Source organism: Sciurus carolinensis, chromosome 2, assembly GCF_902686445.1.
Source record: "Sciurus carolinensis chromosome 2, mSciCar1.2, whole genome shotgun sequence".
Lineage (NCBI taxonomy): Eukaryota > Metazoa > Chordata > Mammalia > Rodentia > Sciuridae > Sciurus > Sciurus carolinensis.
The window spans coordinates 151754406-151775697 of record NC_062214.1 but is presented as its reverse complement, the minus strand read 5'-3'; the positions used below and the strand labels follow the sequence as shown (position 1 = coordinate 151775697).

Below are 21292 nucleotides of genomic sequence, written 5' to 3'. Positions count from 1 at the left end.
GATAGTCATTAGCAATGGGAAAAAAACTAACTTGTTTAACAAACAGACAGCACTCTGTGTGCCAGGACCATTTCAGAGTGCTTCACAAATAATAGCAATGTGAATTTATACCTTCCCTAGGAAAAGATCATTAAGATGCTTTGAAAAAAATTGTTCTCCTCCCCCAACACTGGTCAATTTTTAAAATGTAAATTATTAAAAATGAGATTCTGTTCTTTGCCCATCCAGTTACAAAAACAAATATAAATGTGTATCATTGATAACATTTGAAGTGAGATACACAGGAAAGAATTACTCTTACCACTCTCAGCAGATGACTCCTCAGAGGGACAGTTTGGTAATGTGATTTTTAAAACCCTCCAAATATGAAAGTTTGTTGATCAAGCAATTTCACTTCCAGAAACAGGAATAATCAAGAATATATCCAAATATTTACAACAAATTTCAATTCGATACTTTTCAACAAAATTAAATCAAATATTCTGAAATAGAGGAGATTAAATAAATAAATCGTGGCATCCTGTACAGGATGATCTTCTATTTTATCAGTTAATATCAGGGGTTCTGGATCTAAACAGCTTGGGTTTGAATCACTGCTCTGCTCTTTAACAGTTTTATGAGTTTGGGACCACTTAAATTTTCATATCCTGTTCTATCACCTATAAAATTTATTTTGAGAAAAAAAGATAAGATAATATATATAAAGCATTGCAAGCAGTGCCTGGTACATGGTAAATATAATCAAAACATTTTATAGCTATTAAAAGGTGGTTGTAAAAAAATAAAAGGTGATAGTAGCATATTTAGATAGATGGAAAAATATTTATAACTTACAAGATGAACACAAAAGTAGTTTTCAAGACAGTAGTCAACATACAATATGACCCCAATTTTGTTGATATACATTATATAGAGACTGAATATCTGTATATAAATATATACAGGGTTTCTGTTTTTCAAAAGATGAAAAATAGGGTATATTATCAAAAAGAATAAGTTATTTCTCAAATAAAAATCTTGCCCCAGCTAGCTAGATTTCATTGGACATTTGCAGGGTAAATGATGTCTATTCTGTTTTAACACTTAATGTTTGAGTCTCCAGGAGATCACAAAGCATTTCTATATGCAAAATATTTCTGTGGTCTTTTCACTTTATCACATATATTTCTAATAGCATGTTTTTAATTAGTTAGCAGAATGCCTTTATTTGTGTAACTGAAATTTTCTATCTAGACAACTGAAAAGTCATGGATCCCAAATCTGTTTTGCTTATCCCAGAACTGTTCCCTGACAGTATAAGACAGATAAGAACACTGTACCACCAGGAAGTACATGGAGGCCCAGTGTGACATGAAGGCAGTTAGAAGGAACTGCAGAGCAAACCGTTTTCTGGAAAAGGACTCAGAGTCTGCTGGTTAGTACCCTCCAAAAGAAAAAATAGCATATGTAAAGAGGCAGTCTATTCTGTAGCCCATCTCCAGGATGTAAAACCCAATATTTACACAAAGGCTTAGCCCTAGGAAGGCATAGTTTTAAACTTGGTAACTGCCTAACAACACACATATCAGGGTTTAGAATATCCATAGAAAGGCATGCTCTCTGCAGAACCCTGAGCAGAGAGGTGGTAACCTCAGAGTCTGCACCCCTGCTGCTTTATTAAAGTTTCATTCCTTCAATCACAACAATCACTGCATGAGTTCTTTCACTATTTTCAGCCTTCTAAGTGATAGGCACAGACATAGCCAATCAATTTTCACCCAAGACACTAAATATTGGGTGAGGTGACAGTTTCTTTTTGCTGTGCCCTGAGGCCAGAAAAATCTCCCTCCATCTCATTGCAGGAAAAAAAAAAAAAAAAAAAAAAAAAAACTGCTCTGCTGATGTGTGTCTCCAGTTTGAGAGCTTCCTGTCTAAGGTATAGGAATATTTTATGTTTGATGGATCATAGTCGTGCAGAGTATCTGTGAAGGTCAAATTCTGACTAGAATTGGCATTATCTTGCTGGTAAAGAAACTACTTTTCATTTTCCCTGAGAGGTAAAGAAGCTGCATTTCTGTTTTCAAATATTAAAATATCCTATATTTCTCCTTTGTTAGAGTGAGAGAGAACTTTTTTTATTACAGCTTTATAGATACACATAGTAGTTAGATTGAGAGAGAACTTTTAAATAGACATTATTAAGCTCAGAATGGTGACCATTTCAGAGATATTATGGTTCCTGAGGGAGTGTGTCTATTTTATCATTGTTTTCCAAGCATGAATCACTGTGTCTCATGGTCTTAATCCATAAATATTGGTTAAATGAATAAACCATGAGACAAATCATAATTTGTATTAGTTCTGTTGCAGTAACAAACAATCCCCAACATTTCAGTGGTTATTCAAACTAAAGTTCATTTCTTGCTCATGAAGTATGACTGGAGGGAGTCTGAGGTTTTATTCCATGTATCTTTTGCTTCTTAGGCCCATAGCTGCCCTTTGGGAAGTGCCCAGTGGATGAGTTGGCTTATACCAGCTCACAGCTCAAAAGAGCTGACATCTCTCTTAGCAACTCCAAATTCAGTGATGTCATGTTTGTAGCATAATATCAACTATGTATTTAATATCATAAAAATTGACAAATACTATAAATCAAAATTAGTTTTTATTTTATTTATTTATTTGTTTATTTATTTTTTGAGAGAGTTCATCAGTACACCACCGACTTGTGTGGAAAAAGGAAGAGAAAAAGAGCTGGCAGAAAAATCACAATGTCTCTTTAGGCTAACAAAAGTCCATGGCCAAGGATGACAGTAAGGCAGAACTCATGGTCCATCTTCAAGAGGCACAGCAGAGAACTGACAGAGTGGAGAGGGAGCAAATAGTTGTGAGCAATATCACGTCCTACCTCAATGTTTGAATAATTATCATTGACCAAACCCCAAATCAGGACATATGATATGACAAAGTGTTTCAATGTTTGATGCATGTATATTTTAATATTATTCTTACATAAATAGCCCATATATTTAGTTCTTAAAATATGCTCCACAATCTATAGAACTTTCTATATATGATTTCATATAATCCTGAACATCATCCTATGATGCAGGTACTCTTATCATCCCCATGTTTCAGATGAGGCAACTGAAGCTTAGTGTTTTTGATAAGTTGCTTAGCAATGAGTAATTGTTAGTGCTCTTGGTAGACACACCTGTAAGAATATGAAGAAACCAAGATTGAGTAGAGGGTAAAGCTGATGTGCAGTGTCCTAAGCCAATCTTCAGGGAGTTCTGCAGCTAGGATGGAGTTCTTCAGGGAGTTCTTCAGCACTGCCCCCCAATCAAGGAGGAGGCCCCAGCCAGTCACTGCCCATGGGATACCCCTGTAAGTGGATAAGCCTTCAGCAAGACAGTTCCGGATGGCCAACTAGTGTGCTCTAGCAGCAGCTGATAGTCCCAGCAACTGGGAGAAGGATGCATAGCCTTAGGAGAAGATTCTGGGCAGAACACCACAGTATCTAGTACAATTAGGTAATGTGTCCATGATCACACAACTAGTAAAATGCTGAGATTTAAACCCAACTCTGTCTGATTTTAGCCTGTCCTTTTAACTTTGATGCTATATTGGTCCCCATTGCCCCATCTATCTGATAAAGTTGCTACCATTTGATAGAATAGTGACATTTATACATTTATAATACATTTTTTATGGTTTAAAAATAAGTAAAATAGGTTATTTGTGTTGAAATTATTGTGGGAAAGGAAGCAAATGGGACTATGCATTAGCTTTTGCTGTGAATGTTTGTGTGCTTGTGTATAGAGGTCTAGCAATGAAGAATGGGAAAGGGGATCAGTAAAATCCCCTTGGGTTAGGTGTGTTACTAAAAGTTCTCCTTCTTTCTGCCTTCCAAATGACTCAGAGCCAAGTTCACAATGAACGTGGTGAGATTTGCTTACTATAGAGGTGTGCCATCTTAGGCAGGGGACTTGCATCCCTAGTAATGCTCCCTCACTTGTCCTTCAAGTTAACAGCTGCTGAGAGGCCAGCTCATTGCCTGGGATTGGCCCAGTTCTCCTGGGTCAGAGCCAGGGTTAGCAAGTGTCAAATTGAAACAAAGCCAGACACTAGTTAAGGAGTAATGATAGATCTTAATAAATAATACACTGTTACAATAGAGAAAAGAGTCCAGCATGAACTGAACTCAACTTCCATTCATACAGGGGTGACTCAGCATTTTATTTGTTGGGTTTTTTGTTTGTTTGTTTTTGTGTTTGGGTACCAGGGATTGAACCCAGGGGTGCTTAACCACTGAGCCACATCCCCAGCCCTGTTTATTTTTTGTTTTGAGGCAGCGTCTCACCAGGTTGCCTAGGGCCTCACTAAGCTCTGAGGCTGGCTTTGAACTGGTGACATTCCTGCCTCAGCCCCCAAAGTTGCTGGGATTATAGTGTGCACCACTGCGCTGGGCTGACTGGGAATTTTAAAGGGAGAATGTGGGAATAGGGAGTAGGGTGATCAGGGACTAAGTATAGCCAGAGAGGTGAAAAATTATAAGAAATAGGAAAGAGGGGGTTGGTCCATGTGAAACTCATCTGCATTTGCTGATGGATGCTTATTGAATTTAGGTTCCCACCCTCCCACAGAGACTGGGAGATAGGGGCCCTATCTTCAGTAAATTTTTTTTGACAACCTTGAGTTTTCTCAGGCAGGCACTTTAAGTGGACCTGGGTTCAGCCTTGGAATGTAGCCTTGAGCTGTCAGACACTATGTTAGTGTTTGTTCAAGTCTGTGTAGGCCAAGATTTGTTCAAGTCTTTGTAGTCAAGAGAGGGCTCCAAGGAGCCTGGCTAGGTTTTTGGCAAGAAGAGAATCTTTGTCACAAGCAATCAACAATAAGTAGCATTTTAATGGACAAAATCCGTACCCATAAGACCCTTCTAACACCATTCTCACCCAAAACCAAGAACCTCCCTGTACTCCACCAATGAGACATCACACATATGCACACATTTATACTCTGGAACTCACATTCCTGTGCACTCATACACATCCACATTTACATACACTTACATGTAATCTCAACCACATGCATATATATATATATATATATATACTTACATACTCACACATATACAAACTAACACACACACACACACATACCATGTCCCTAGATTATGTGCTTCAATTCCCAGGCCCAGCTTCTCAATTTGTAGATCACAACCCATTCATGCCCCAGCCCTGCTGCTGGTCTTAGAGTTTAGAATCCTCCAGGCAGACTGATCTCTGTTCCTATCCATCCACTACCCAGTGAGCTGGGGTTGAGGTGGATCCAAGATCTCTACCACCAGAGAAACCAAGGTGAGATCCCTCCATGGGGCAGGAAACGTGCAAGCAGAAAGGATGAAAATTTTAGCTAGAAGGGGAATCAGATCCCATGCACAGCTCACCTCGAAGGTTCCCAAGCACTTGCCACTTGGTTCTTATTCCTTTACTTCACTCTCCACTCAGCCCAGTCCCAACCCAAGACCTCAGGCCAGTAGGTGATAAAGTCAGTTCTGAACCCCAATCCCAAGCTTCTTCCTTGTTGCCATGATACCCTTCTCTTTGACAGGATTCTTTTTCAAATTCACCAAAACAAAAACAAAATCAAAAACTTCATGCAGGAAAAGGAAGCTGAACATTTCACAGGGAACTAGTCATGCTATAGTTTGTATATTATCTGATAATCAAGCATGATCAGATCCCTGCATAATCATTCATGAGCTCTCATCAACTCACCATCTCTGCTTTTACATGCTTACACCATGGGTTATTTTTGTTCCTTTCTTTGGGATTGTGGAGCAAAAGGCATGATTTGGGGATCACACTAAGGTTTGTTGTGTTCCATGTGAGTAGAAACACCTCAGGCATATCTTCTCCAAGCCTCTGCAATTGATAGAGTGGTGATTGGGATTAAGTAGAATATACATTTAAAGCACCCATTAGAGTTCCTAGGTCATAACAAATGACCATTGTAACTACTAGAGTTTCTTGCTTTTATTTTTTACTTGTATAATATTCGTAATGTCTTGAGAAGTCAAAAATCAGTATTTCTTCAGAAAAATAAAAGGTATTCTCTCAGGCACCTTCTTTTATAATCCCATTGCATCAGTGACCACTTTCCTCCTGTGTTTGGTGTTTACCTTGATACATGGAAAGGAGGTGGAGTGGGCTCTGGCTCATGGGTCCAGCAATGCCTGCAGTACCTGATCAGTGTGCACTGTGATGGAGAATCAGAAGCTGCCCCACACCTTCTGGGCCATTGAGCAGCTGTTGTGTATTTGCTGCCTCACCTGTTTCATATCAACTCTCTGACTGATCCCTTTTGACCTGCCCTTTACTTGTAACTTCAGATCTCAGACAACCAGGAAGTTTCATCCAATATTAGTAGTAAATTGAGGGGAAAATGACAAATGTATGATTGTTACAATGGAGTAATAGGGGAAGAGCCAGTCTTCTTTGGGTCGTGCTTAGCAGCATGGCTGCATGAACATCAAGTAAGAAATTCGTCAGGGTGAATTGAATTTCATTCCCCTTTGTTAAGCCTAAGAAATGGGTTCTGGAACATCTTCGGTGGTTGCTCCAGGGCTGGACTCTTGATCTTTCTCATAGAAACACTTCTTTTGGAGGCAGGGAAAGCCTGGCTCAGGGTGGGAGTTAAAGGGAGAGGCATGCAAGGAGAAGAGGAAGAGATGGAGTTCTTTGTTTCTCTCCTTCAAGCTCCAGCAGCTTGCCTTCTTTCTGTGAGACCTTGGTTATTCTGAGCGTGCTCTGAGCCAAGAACAACTTAACTGGAAACCTGTCTGTGCTTCTGCAGCTGCATCATTTTTCCACTCTCATTCACTTTCAGACACCTTTGCAGCAAATTAGAAAATGAATATCCAAGAACTCTGAAAGTCACTGCAGAGACATTATAAACACCTGTAGAACCATACCTTCCTCCCTCTAATGACTAAATGTATAGCCAAAGACACTGTAATGAAAACACACAGTACAGATTTGCATCTTCAGTGCTCTGGTGGTAAATTTGCAAGGCTGCTCTGTGCTCCTGAATACAGAACATTTCTGAAGCACAGATCAGGAATTTAAAGGTTTCTAGGAAACCAGATCAATCAATAATAATGTTCTTCTATATCAGATATAGCTTCTGAATGCACTCAAAAGACTATACTATAAAAGCAATGCACATATAAGCCCTTACCAAAAAGGGCATTTTCTAGTGATAAATAACTTTCCAGGATTTTTCATTGTCTCCTGATCAATTTCTACAAGTAAACAAAGCTTAGAAGAAAGGTTTCTAGACCTTTATCTTATAATGCAGTTGTTTATCAATACCAGAACAATCATTAGCCAGGTGAGGGCACTAGTACTGAACATAGACACAAAGAAAGGAAACCTGGGAATAAATTGACTTTTGCAGTTCACTTATTGCTTTGCCACATAAAATCCTGGATGAAACCAGCACTCGGTCTACTACTAAATTTTTTTTTTTTTTTCTAAGTGTATAGTAACACTTGGTCAACAAACTACATGGGTGTCAGGTCTGACTTAGATACACAGACACAATTATTCACAAGGTTGGAATGTAAGAAATCAGATAGCTCCACTTCTGTAGAGCCACATGAATTTAACTTCTGTACTCTCACTTCCAAGTGTGGTTACTAAGGCATACGTTATAATAAAATGGGAAGAAAACTGTGATTGCTCAGCAAACCTCTAACCATTCACAAAAAAAATAGAGAAGTATGAGTTCTAAATGAAACAATATAAACCATATTCTCGTTTAAAATGTGTCTCTCATTTTATTGCTGCCCTCCTAAATGAGACCCTCTTTTCCTCCTTTATCTCCTGGATTTCTGAAAATAGTTCTTGAGGAGAAAATTAACCCCTAATGATGGTATAACTGAGACCCAGTAAAGAATTGAGTAGGCTTTTTCCAACTATAGACTCACCGTGTGCTTTTTTTTTTTTTTTTTTAACTCAGTTGTGTTGGTCTTCCCACCTAGTAGCATAAGTGATAGAAAGTATTCTCCAACAGATCCTGTTCCAGGAACCAATCCTTTGAATCCCTCCAGTCAACAGGCATTCATATGAGCAGTGATTGAGAAAGCAAGTAAGAGTTAATAGAAGCCAACATGTATTAATCATGTACCCTGTGCTGCAGACCAGCAGGGTTCTGGGCTTTAGATACAGTATCTCACGCAATGACCACAACACTCAAGAGTAGTACTATTCTCATTTTATGGTAGAGGTAAAACTATGTATAAAAGGTTGCACAGCCAGTAACTGGCAACATTTATGAGGTGTGAATAGTTTCTTTAATCATACCCTGTATTAGGAGAAGGTTTCACACAGATGAATGCATTCAACTCTCACAAATCCAATGATAAAGCATTATTACTATTCCCATTTTTTTCACTGGAGTCATTCAAGCAGAGCAAACTTTCTCAAGGTCACACTTAGTAAAGGACAAAGCCAGAATTTTAACCCTTTCAAAGCCTGTTCTTTCTACCATCCCATATTGCTTCCTCCCAGCATTTGACATGCATATTTTTAAAAGTCAGTACCCAGTCTGTATTTAATAAGGCAAATATAAGAGAAAAATATTCACAGGACCAAAGATTTAAGATTCTGTCCTTTCACTGAAGGAAAAAAAAAAAAAAAAGAAGAAGAAGAAGAAGGCAGGAGTGTAGATAAGGCATTACATTGGCAAGGAAGAACAGGGTTTAGTTTTCCAAGGAGGTGTTTTGGGAAATGGAGTCTGTCACAGTGTGAGGGACAGAAGGATATGCCCAGGCTTCGTGGAGGAAGAATTCTGTATCAAGTACAATGCTGGAAGCAAGGGAAGACTCTGGTACAGGGACTGGAGTTTTCCAAGAAGCCTGGTGGTGGGAGGCTGCAGGCACTGGCTCAGCTGCTCCAAGATGCCATCGGGATCCAGGCTCCTTTTTTCCCGTGCCTCCACCCTTACCACAGGAACCTAAATGTTTTTAGGAAACCAGATCAATAAATAATAATGTTCTTCTATGCCAGATATTTATAAATATGATCAAAAGACTATCCTATAATAGCAATGCACACGAATCCTTACCAACAAGGACATTTTCCAGAGATGAATAGCCTTCCAGAATTTTTCACTGTCTTTCCAACAGAGCTTACTTCATTCATTTGCTACTCCACATGCCAGTCAGAAGACATCACAACCATCGTAAAGTCAGGAGCCAAGGGAAGAGGCTGCATCAGCCACACTGATCCCATGTCAGCGGGCCCCCAGCCGACTTCCACTTCCATTGATCAGCAATGTGTGCCATGGCCACGCCAGCAGACAGTGAGGCTGGGAGAGCAAGCACTTACCTGGACACATTGCCTTTTCAAGGAAACTGCATCTCCGTAGGGACAGGGTGGTGTGGGAAGTCAGTAAGGGAGCAAGACTTGGTTTGGAGGCTGGTGTGGAGAGGAGTTAGGGCAACAGGGCTGTCCGTGGAGGAGGAGGGAGACATTGACGGGAAGAAAGGGGGACTGACATCCTGCTTTTTATCTTTGTCATCACATGTAAGTGGCCCCAGAGCATTACACCAGAACCTTAACCTTTCTTCTTTATTCTATTCTTGTCTTTCTTCATCCTTTCTGCTCCAATCCCAGATCAAAGATAGTTCTATCAAAGATAGTCAGTTATTACTGACTAAGGAATGTCAGTAATAATCCGATCATCTGACTCACTATTTTGTTTGTTTATCCTTAGCAAATAATAGGTATTAAATAAACAATCACTTAATCAAGATGAGGGAATTCTAGGTATATATCAATTAGTGAGGACCTTTGACTGCCAAGGCCAAAAGTTTTTACTGTATCAGAGGAGAAACCCCTGAGGAGCCATTGGAAGGAGCCTGGACATCATTGTTAATTGAATCTGTTTTAGTCAGCTTTTTTCACTGCTGTGACTAAAAGGTCCAACCAGAACAATTGGTATTAATCCATAGAAGATCGACTCCATTCTTCCAGGCTTGAGGTGAGGAAGGACATCATGGTGGAAGAGAGTGGCAGAGGGAAAGAGCTCCCATCATGATCAGGAAGCAGAGAGAGAGGTCCCCACTTGTCAGATACAAATATATTTCCCAGAGCCATGCCCCCTATTCCCACCTCCTCCAGCCACATCCTACCACTTCAGTTACTGTTCAGTTAATCCATCTCAGGGGATTAATTCACTGATTGGGTTAAGACTCTCACAACCCAATCATTTCTCCTCTGAACCTTCTTGCATTGTCTCATACATGAGCTTTTGGGGGACACTTCACATCCAAACCATAACAAAATCCACATGAACCAATGTCAGTTCAATGACCTGAGCTCAAACAAGAGGCAAGCTGACAACTCCTGGTCCTGGGGTCTTTCTCTCTGAAAACAACTATGTGTGGCCTTGTGTGGTTCCAACTCCATGCTTTCCTCCCTTCTCTCTGCAGAGTCAGCTCTCCCAGGCACTGAATGGATTGTCAGACCGGGCCAAAGAGGCCAAGGAGTTTCTGGTGCAACTCCGCAACATGGTCCAGCAGATCCAGGTATGAGCATCACCTGGGACAGAAAGCAAAATCCCATGGACTAATGTGTAATTGTAGAGGTGTTTGTTTCTTCTCCTTTATTTTTATGTGCTCTGGGGGAATTCCTATTTTTGCTTCCTGCCCTGTCTCTTTTATACATACAAAAACACAGAGAGAGCTTCCAACCTGCCCCTTCTTGAGGTGCTTGCCTTTTGCCCACAGGCAAGAGACAGCCTAGGTTTGCAAGTTTGCAAGTGGTTCCTGTCTTTCACACTTAAGTCCTAATTCTCTACTAGTGTGTATGCAGAGAGAGGACTATTATTTTGTGAATTCTGGTTGTTATCACTGAGTTTTAAAACTCTATACATTCCCAAAACACTTATAGTAATCACATCTTATTTAACAGTAACAAGTCACATTTTCTTTTTTTCTTCCTTTCTTTCCTTTTTCTTTTTTTCTTCTTTACATTCCCTCTTTCTGTCCTTCTATTTCTTCTTTCTTTCTTCCTTTCCCATAGAATTGCTTTTCTTCCACTTGGATACTTGGATACTCTCCAGTCCCTTGGTGACTATAATTTCACATTTCTTTATCTGGAAAAAATGATCAGCAGGTCATTAAGCATTTGAGAACTCATAAATTCTCTACAGTTTTAAAAGGGAGAAGTCATAAAATGCATGAGTCAGTAAAATAATGAACCTGTGCACTGTTTACCATTTTTATATTTTGAGGTTTGCCTCACAGAAATAACCTAAGCACTGGCTTCCAGTATATTGACTCTCTGGTTTAATATTTAACCCATGTCAAGGCAGAAATGAATTTTTTTAAAACATAAGCCACCCTTTCAAAGCATTACACACTGATTTTGCCTGTTTTTTGGCATGCATGCCTGTGTTAAAATGTTTGATTCCCTAACAACCCAACAGTTTTGTACACTTCCTTCTGTTTTTCAAAGCCATGGAGTTTATCAATCAGTCCTTTCTTTGCTTTTGCTGGCATAAAATGTGCAGCCCCAGGCTTGCCTCTTTCTTGCCTCTTCATCAGAGCAAAGCTTTCTTTCTGCAAGAAAAAAAGTGACAGAGCCTTCAAGGGGAAAGCTCCCTCCCTCCCAACCTCCCCCCACTATTTCCCTGCATGGGGCATAGAGAGCTCTTAAATTCTGTTTTCAAAGGATGTTCTCTGAGAACTCGAAAAAAAAAAAAAAATGATTGCCATGAAAACCAGAATTAGCATCTATAGGAGCCATTGCTCAACCATTGCTCAAGCAGTTACTAAAGCATACCTTATATGAAGAAGATCTTGTGTTTGAAAAAATTTACCAAATACCTATCAGTGGATTATTATACAGACATAGTTCTTCTTGGCTTTGAGAATAAAGTTTGTTAAGCTAAGCTGTTCCTTCCTTGCTAGTCCCAAAATATTTACAGTTTACTCAACTGGGTGCTATTTTTAAGAACTATTAACGTACATGTGAGGATTTACCTTTCATTTGCTATAAATTATCATTTTGTTCAGATTATGGTTTAAGAATCAAAATTGCATATATAACTTATTAAAAAGATGATTTTGACTAAATGCCTATTTTTCAGTGAATTGCTTAAATGAAAGACATGTATAGATTTAAATCAAGTAAAAATTTGATATCCTGCATTTAATTAAACATCATAAGGAAGCTGTAATACATTTAACACATAATTACCTTTCCAGACATGTTACTTCATACCTGATACAGCAAAGTGATCCTGTTACAAACATTGATTGTTCTTCACTATTGCTTTCCCTAATGAAACGGAGAAGAACTTTTGCCCATTATTCTTATGAACTTCTGTTGTTGTGAGAGTATCATTTAATGTTGAGGACCACTGCATCCCTGTCTTCTTCCTTCCATAGAATTTAATGATTCTGTCTCCTGCATTAACCACACCTGACTCCTCCTGCTTGCCACCCTCCACCACACAGAACAGAGCACATGTGACTCACTGAGGGACTTGTGTGCCACTCTACAAGTTAAAGCTTTACTTTACTAACTATAATCCAACCTGTGGAAATGGTTTCCTTTTGATAAAAATTTAAGTAATAAAAACTTTTTTGATCTACATTTAACACCATAGAATCCAGTTATTTTTAAAAATACCACATGTGCTTGGTGAACAGAGTCCATTTCCACTCCCTTTATCAGGGATGCCTCATCTACATATGAATGAGGGAGCTGTTTTCTCTGGCAGCTTAAGTTCTGAGAAATGTGCTTTCTCACACAGGAGAACAGTGTGGAGTTTGAGGCCTGTCTGGTGGCCCAGTGTGATGCCCTCATCGATGCCCTCAACAGAAGGAAAGCTCAGTTGCTGGCCCGTGTCAACAAGGAGCATGAGCACAAGCTGAAGGTGAGCACTGTGCTAGGCAAGAGCAGAAAGCCCAGGAGCCAGGCTCCCAGGGGCTACGATGGACAAGCTGGGAGAACTCCCTGCCTGGACAGAAGGGCACAATACACGCAGCACTGTGGCCTGGCCCCGAAGCAGCAGGCAATCCTGTCATTCACTACTAACTCCTTCATTTTCCTAACCAGTGTTTCTTGAATGACAGCTTTGGGTGCAGAAATAATAAAATAAGTTTAAAACCCTCCCTTCATGGAGCTTATATTCTACCAGTAGCAAGAAAAGTAAAATTTGCATTATGTAAGTAAAAAATGCTAAGGAGGGGGAATGGCAGAAAAAGGAGATGGTGAGTATTAGGGATGGGAGTTAAAACTTTAGATAAGGTAGCCAGGGTGGTCACACAGAGGCAATAATATATTTTGGAATAGGGAAATGGAATCTATACTTTCTAGAAAACATAAATTTGTCTTAATTTCTAAAATAAACTTTGCGATTGGACAGGAATGCAGACTTATATTACCACACAGTGAACTTTATTGATTACAAGTCTGGGACCCTATCAGCAGGTCTGGTCATCCTAGAGATAACTGATATCCTATCTATTGCCTCGCTGGAACAAAGCAAAAAGATGTGAGAGCAAGGGTTAGATGGCAAGAGTGAAGCAGAAGGGAATTCAGCAGTGGGCACTCAATTGAGGGCCTCACATGTGGTCAGTAAACTCAGGGTGATTCCCAAAGAGTGAGTGGCAGGCAGGTGGCCTGTAATTAGGGCAGAAAGAAAAATGAGGCCTGACAAGAGTCTCTCTATTGAAGTCAGGCATCAAGAGATTCAATCATGGGCAGCAGTAAGTGGACACAGCCTCAGGAGAGCTACTGGTGGGTCAGTGACCCAAAAAGGGGCAGGTATCACCTAGCAGGTCTGAAAGAGGCTCTAGTCCCTGGAGAACAGGAGAAGGCCCACTTCTAAAGAATGGGTTCCAAGAGGTAAATCAAGGAAGAGTTTCAATAATGAAAATATAATTTACCACAGCTTACAAGATATGGGTTGAAGCTTGGTGGTTAGGGAACTTTGAGCAGGGCAGTACCCCATTTGTAATGACTAGAAACAAGGCAAGAAACCAGTTACTAACATGAGACCTGGACAAAGCCTGCAACAAGACGGCAATGCCAAGCCCTGAGCAGGAGAGATGCCAATCATTAAGGTGTGCCCCACCCTTGTACCAGGACCCTGAGCTCCAGAGAGGTCTGCTTTGAAGTCAGGGAACTAGATAGCATAATAAAGAAAAATGTTTCCCAAGGAGGCTTCACAGTTCACTCCAAAGATGAATAAACCCCAACCGTAGCTTCCTCCTCCTAGACTCCCTCTTCTACTTCACCTCTCCATCTTCTCAAGATACTTTCAGATCCACACACCTGCTTCTTCCTTCCCCAGTGTCACAGAGTAGTGTGGTAGGAACACAAACCTTTCTCCCCTGCCTTTGAGAGTTCCCTGGCTGTCACTCTGGGGGTGAGGAGCCTGTGAAATTGAGGCAGGCAGGAGGCTGAGCTTCCTGATGAAATTTGCCAACCCGACCTCCAGCTGGTACTTATCAGTGCCATAGCTCCTTCGGTATTCCTGATAGCAACAACACAGTTTTATCAAGGAGAGGCACAATGGATAAAGGAAATTGTATACCTTGGAATTAGAATCTGAATCTTAAGTTTGGAAAGAAAAATGACCAGGACTCTAATGTTCAAAGAGCCCTAATCTGTTGGTTTGGGCAGCAAACAGAAGCTGGTGATCCTACATTCCTTCCAGAGTAGCCATTAATGTTTCCTGGTTGTGGGTCTACAGGAAGACATTCTTAGGTTCATTTTAAAATGAACTTAAGTTTCTGAGGGAAACCACACCAACCCCAGTTTCATGGAGCCTTCAATAGGAACTGAAGGTCACAGAAGGGATTTGATTTCCTAGGGAGTCACCCTCCCCATGACCTGTGCTTGCATAATCCATAAAGTGTCCAGCAATGAGGAGTTTTACTTAGATGGCTCTTTGTGTCTCAGTTTCCAGTCTCATCTCCCAATGTCTGTGATTAAATTATTTGCTTTTGAATTCCTAAAAGGCCCACCAAACTGTGATTCATGACAACATATGTACTGATTCCTAGAATGTGGGGGGAAGGCAAGGGCAGTATTAAAGATACAAATGCTCTTTTACCCAAAGAGTTCTTGAAAGTTTTGTCATGTGGATATCAATCTTATAGATTTACCTGCAACAATCTGGAAAATGGTTCCACTCCATAAGCATTTTCATTCAACATAATCAGGTTAGGTCTGAACAATTTTTTTTTATAATCACCATTTTAAAAGTCTGAATTAAAATCTGTAAATGTCATGACATGTGATTCTGCCGTTGCCCAAACAGTATCATAGAATAGGCTTTCTCAGTGACCAAGTCTTGGCTTTAATAACAGCAATAGCTAAAGTTTGGGACACTTTCTTTGAGTCAACACTATATAAATTGTGCTATAGGGATCAATTCAATCATGCCCACAACAGCTCTATGAGGTCATTATTACCATTGTCCCCATTCTAGAGATGAGGAAAGGATAACACCATAATATTAAAAACAGGTCCAAGGAACCAGAATTTGATTGCTGGTAACCTGACCACGGAGCCACAATCAGAACCACAGCATTCTATTGCTTCTGGCTGGTAGAAGCACAATGCAGAGAATAGGCTTTCCATCAGTCAACCAGGACCTCATGCACATCTGCAAGGAGATCAGTGCTGCACAAACTCAGCGAGAGGGAGGGACACTGAGTTGACTGACTCTGGATGAACCCTGCCCTTATGGAGGTTACAGTTCAGTGGAAGAGATAAGTCACAAATGACTCCTGCAGACATAGTGAGCAAGCTTCCAAGAGAGGTGGTCAGTGCCATAGAAATTGTGAGGAAAAAGAAGTTACTTGGAGCTAAAAGGGTCATAGAGCACTTCATGGAAATGCTGGCATCGGATTAGTCTGACCTGCAGGAGGAGTGTGTTAATGACCAACCACTGCATTCTTGCCTGCAGGACCACAAAGCTGCCAGGGAAAGAGAGCGCGAGTAGCCCAGTATGCACTGGTCTTGCTCCATCCAGTTAGACTTGAGGACAGATGGACATTTTCTGTTTCTATTGCCTGCTCCAACGTGATTAAAAATTGTCAAGATAGTCCTTCATTTTGGCCTCCTTCTGAAACATGGAATTTTATTGTAACAACAATTCTCAAAATATTATTTGAATCACATAGCACTGTGCAAAATAAAACTGTAAATGTCTTTTAGAAGATGGTGAATGGATTGTGATAAGTCACATGGCAACTTTAGTGGCAACTCCAGGTTTTCTATATAGGAGAGACAGAAGGGTAGCAATATGAATGAAAGAGGAAGTCGAAGATTGAGAAAGTATCATTTATCCATGTCAAAGAATGGCAGAGGGATGTGAAAAGTTCCCAGTACCCTCTGTTTGGTGCCACCTCTGCAGGACAGGACTGTGAGAAATCAGTTATGAATTGTGCTGTGTGTACAGATGTAGGTTGCATTGGAATGGCTTTAATTCATCACTGGGACTCTGTGTCCTCTAACTGTCCTCTTTCCCTTTCTTGATGGTTCACCTGTGCTGGGTGGGCTGCCCTGGCAGGGCACTCACTGTGCATGGGTAGAGGTCGCTGCCTGACCTCATTCCATCCTCCCCCTTCTGAGAGTTCCCTGCCCCAGACCTAAAAGGACTGCAGAAACAAGAGACAGGTGGCTGGTTTTCCCCACGGCAGCAGAACTGTTCTGTCTTCTGTCTGGAGCAATTTGTTTCAGTGCCGTTTTCAGCTGATTGTATCTTGTCACCGCATCTAAAAACAGCCATCGATGCTGCTGCCACCATGACGACTGATACCGGCCTCCACATTTCCCTTCCTCTTCTTTGTCCTCCTGTCTTTTCCCTCTCTTGTCCCTTTTGTTGCTACTGAGATTCATGAGAAAAGACTGGCCTTTTATAGACACCGCTTGCCAAGCACAGGACTTCTTTCTGTCTTTGTTGGCTAACCATCCTTCTCTGTACTGCAGGACAATCATGTTCTCCCGCTTCCTGTTGACTGTGTTCTGGGAGGCAGGCTTTTTGCTGATAAAGAGGGAACTGAGTTGTGGGTGTATTTTTCTGGCAATTTTCTCTCCTTGAGCAATTCAAAAGGCGAGGAATGCTGGAAAAAGAGTATGTATTGACACAGTCTTTGTAATCTGCTCATGTCCCTCTCTGAAAGCACTGACTTGAACAGGTTTATAACGATCTTGGTCCTGAGGCAAGATGGAGCTGAGTGGAAAAGAGCCCACTGTCGGTACATTGAGACTCCAGCGACAGGTCACACTGTCTCTTACTAGATCTCTAACTCTGGGCAATTCTACGACTTGTTTCTTTTTTATCTCTTTGTAAAATATTGCTAAAAATAGTACTATTCTCACCTCATAGGTCCATTGTAAAGCACTTAGCACAGTACTCAACAGGTAGGAACTGTTACTGTTGCTACCACTGAGAGAGAATACTTGGAAACAAAGTTTCATTCAAAACACTGAAAAAATGTTTCCAGGGACTTGTTTTCCATAATACCACAGTTCACAGAGTAGAATTTTCCTATACACTGGTGGTATTATCTCTGAATACAGGGAATTCTTTAGTGACCTTGGGTTATAGTTGATCTTTCTATGAAACAGTTCACAAATTTTGGTGAGCTATTAAAAACTAAATTAAAAAAAAAAAAACTTTGAGACATATGCAGATGTGGTCATATCTTAGAAATCCTTTTTCAGATGTATATTACGGTTAATACTATCTGGCAGTTTGAAACAAATGCTGGGTGCAACTTGCCTATTTTCAGGATGTGATGAACAAAAGCAAATGTCAGAAAGATCCTGGAAGGAAATAGTATTTTTGAACTTACAAGAAATATTACTAGCTTATATTCAGAATTAGTTGGTCAGTATCTTGGAGTTAGGCAAAGTAATCTGGATCCCCAGATTCTCATCCTACCTATAATGTCATGTTAACATCCTTCCCAGGTCTTCCTTAGCTGAGTAGGTTCAAAATTTCCTCACTATCTGTGATCCTCACAGGGAATTTGTGACAACCTAAAATTATGTTATGAGTAAGATCTATGCTTTTTTTTTTTTCAGAAACTTTACATATGTAATATTTTCCTTATAAGCTTCAAGTAATATGTAGGAATTGTTTTTGCTTATGTTACATTCAGAATTTTAAAAAATTCATCATAAATGTGTTCTCTCCAACATTTTAGAATCAATTGATATATTGAAGAGCACAGGTAATACATGTCTTCTTAGTTACCTTTCAATTCTGAGATCTCTGGAAGAAAAAAATATTATAATTATTCACAGTTATTCTGGGGAAGATCTAATCTTTACTTTCTACGTGTGGTTGGTAAATTTAACATATCAGTTACTCAATGAGGATGCCAAGGAATAATGATCAAACTTACTAATTTACAGAGCTTCTTTGTTTATAGAGGGCCTCTGCATGCCAACTACAGGTATGAATACTTCATTCTAAGGCCTAGTGCACTGGGGTTTTGTTGGAATCATTTTAATTATTTTCACCATTATCTTTGTTATCACTTATGATGTATTGCCTGTCATGTTCCCACTATGTTTGCAAATAATTAATTATATATCCATATCACTAAGAGTATAAATTTCCATTATGAATGTTATTGGTTTGTAAAACTGTTTAGCTCAGCTTTTTTGCCATTGCTTCCTATACTAGGCGGATAACTCTTTGACTCAGTGATGAGAGAGAGAAAATCTGACCAAGCTCACAAAGAACTTTTAAATAATTAGATATGATTTGACTGACTACAGCCATTGCTAGCAAGAAAAAGTACCTTATTCAAGCCAAACACCAATCTTAACCCAATACAACTAATGGCAAAGAGTCTAACTAGTCCATTAGAAAGAAGAAATTTAGAAAAAGTAGGCACCTGGAACAACTCAAAACCTCCAGCTGCATTCAGCAAAAGTTGGGAGGGGCTAGCTCTAATAATTCAACTACAATAATGACTGATTCAAGTCCATTATTAATGAGGAACTCCTTTCCAGGTTTCACTTGGCAAATTCTGTTGTCCTCTGCTTCCCATTCCATGGGAGCAAAGGTCGCAGAGTCTGTGTGGATAGAGCAACCAGAGTCCCTATCGAATCACCAGGAAGCCACCACACCTAGCAGGGGTTCCCCCAGGTTACAGGGCACACCCTTGAATACCCCCAAACCACACTGGCAGCATCAATGAAGGACCATCTCATGTCTTTTATGCACTTAGCCTATACCCAGATGTGAGTGTTACTCCTAACCTCCAGCAGACACCTGACTCGAACTTTGAAGATGATGAAATATTCCACTGTGGTTTACTGCACCTCACATCCTACAAAACAATATACCGCATCACTTTAATTGCAGCCCATTGCTGATAGTGACTGTCGTGTGTGGGTGGTACTGCACCAATATGCTCACCTCTCCCACTGGCTTTTATCTCTTCCTTCATTAACTTCTGTATATACGGATACAGCATTCTGTACACTAACACCACGCTTTGCATGTTCCTTTCAGTGTTTGTTGATAAGGCCACTGTGGAATAGAAAGTTCACAGCTTTACTGTTAAAATCTTGAGCCTTCCTTGAAACAAGTGCATGTGTTGTTTATTTAATATAATCCTTTTCTTAATAAAATCTCAAAGCTTCAAACTTGCCTTTGAAATGATTGGTTGCCAATGTGGGTAAAATATGTGTACAGAAGACAGTATCTAGAGAATGGGAAAAAATATTTGCCTGAAACCTTGTGAGCCAATAATAATGTATTAGAAACATAATGTTCTTCCTGAATTTAAATTCTTTTGTGTTTCAATGAATATGACAATGACATAATAGATAATATTATACTCAAGGGAAAAATCAGAATTATTTATTTTACCAAATGAATCTAAAACCAAAGCACTTCACCTCGAACTCGCACATGAGTCAGTTCAAAGCATCAGCTGGTCATAGAACCTCAGTACAAAATGGGACACATGGAAACTCCCAGACCCACCAAAAAACAAACAAACAAAAAAATGTGGTGAACGAATCCTTCAAGCTTGCATCTTAAAAGCATGTGTGTATTAGATAGAAACAAACAAAAAGGATCAAAGGATTACCTTATGCTTAGGAAAAATCATTTTAAACTGTGATCAAAAGGCATAGATTATATTAAGAAAAGAGAGTTTTCTGAAACAGGAAAGAGACTGTTAGCATTTACTTAGGATGACAATTTACAAGTGGCATCCCTCCTAGTATTATGATTTAAAAGTATTTATTCAAAAGAATAAATAAAGAAAAAATTTAAAGAGCCCACACATGAAGATGAGAGAAAGTTGTCAAGGTCAAAGTTGGACAAAATAGTGAAATGCCTGTAATTGACCTCAGGTCTTGCTGCCAGTTGTCACAAGAGCTGACTGGAAGAAAGAAACTGCCTGTCAGTGGGGATGTAACTGTGAACTGGCAGAACAGATTCTGTGTTTGTATTGTACAAGTTCTTCTGGGTTGCTCCACTACTGAAAAGGTCTGGGAATTCAAGGGACACAACAGTCATTCTCAGGCTCTTCTTTTCTGAATGGGTGCCAGCATTGTATCCTGATACAAGAAATGAACTTTATAAGTGTGCCACTTAACAAAATAAAACTATTCTAATGGTCACCAGACACCTGCCATCCAGAACAGATGGTGGCCCTGCCGAGAAAATTTTGAAAGCTTAAAATTTTGGACTACAGATGAATTCATTGACCTGTGGGAGTTAGTTTAAGCTGTAGTGTAGATAAAAGCAGGAAGAGTGTTCTCCTAGTACCTATTTATGCCAATAGGGCTACTTGCACAGTTCTTAAGAAGAGAAACTCTTGAGTCCAGTCAAATGCAAACATGGTGCCAAAGCACAGAAATGAAAAAGAAAAAGGGACATGATCTGGCTCCCTGTGAATTATTTGCCATAAAAACACACAAATGTAAAGGTACATAAAAAGTCATACAAATAAAAAGTTGAAGAAAGTCACAAGTAAAAGAACTGATAAAAGACCCAGCTAGAAGAAAAAATATTTATACTCTTGAAAGATCTAATATTCACTTAATTTCCATAAGGCAGAAAATCTTGTTCAATTGTTCAGAAACTAGAAGTCAATTACATTGCACCCAAAAATGCTGCTGACAAACCCAGTTTAAGCTTTGGCAGTGATTTTATCACAGGCTACTATGATCATTGTGGAAATATTGATTAAAATGTAAAAAGAGCCAAAACACTTGTAGCACTAGCAGCAGCGGCACTTGAG

At 39.8% G+C, this 21292-nt stretch overlaps 1 protein-coding gene across 7 annotated transcripts in view; it reads left to right on the top strand.

Annotated features, from left to right (window-relative positions):
- Nucleotides 1-21292, top strand: part of Trim9 (tripartite motif containing 9) — a 96667-nt gene that overhangs the window by 37146 nt on the left and 38229 nt on the right. For all 7 annotated transcript variants that reach the window (XM_047539023.1, XM_047539026.1, XM_047539022.1 and 4 more), the window contains exons 2-3: nucleotides 10481-10576; nucleotides 12811-12933. In XM_047539023.1, coding sequence (XP_047394979.1) covers nucleotides 10481-10576; nucleotides 12811-12933 — 219 coding nt within the window. The remainder of the gene's footprint in view (nucleotides 1-10480; nucleotides 10577-12810; nucleotides 12934-21292) is intronic.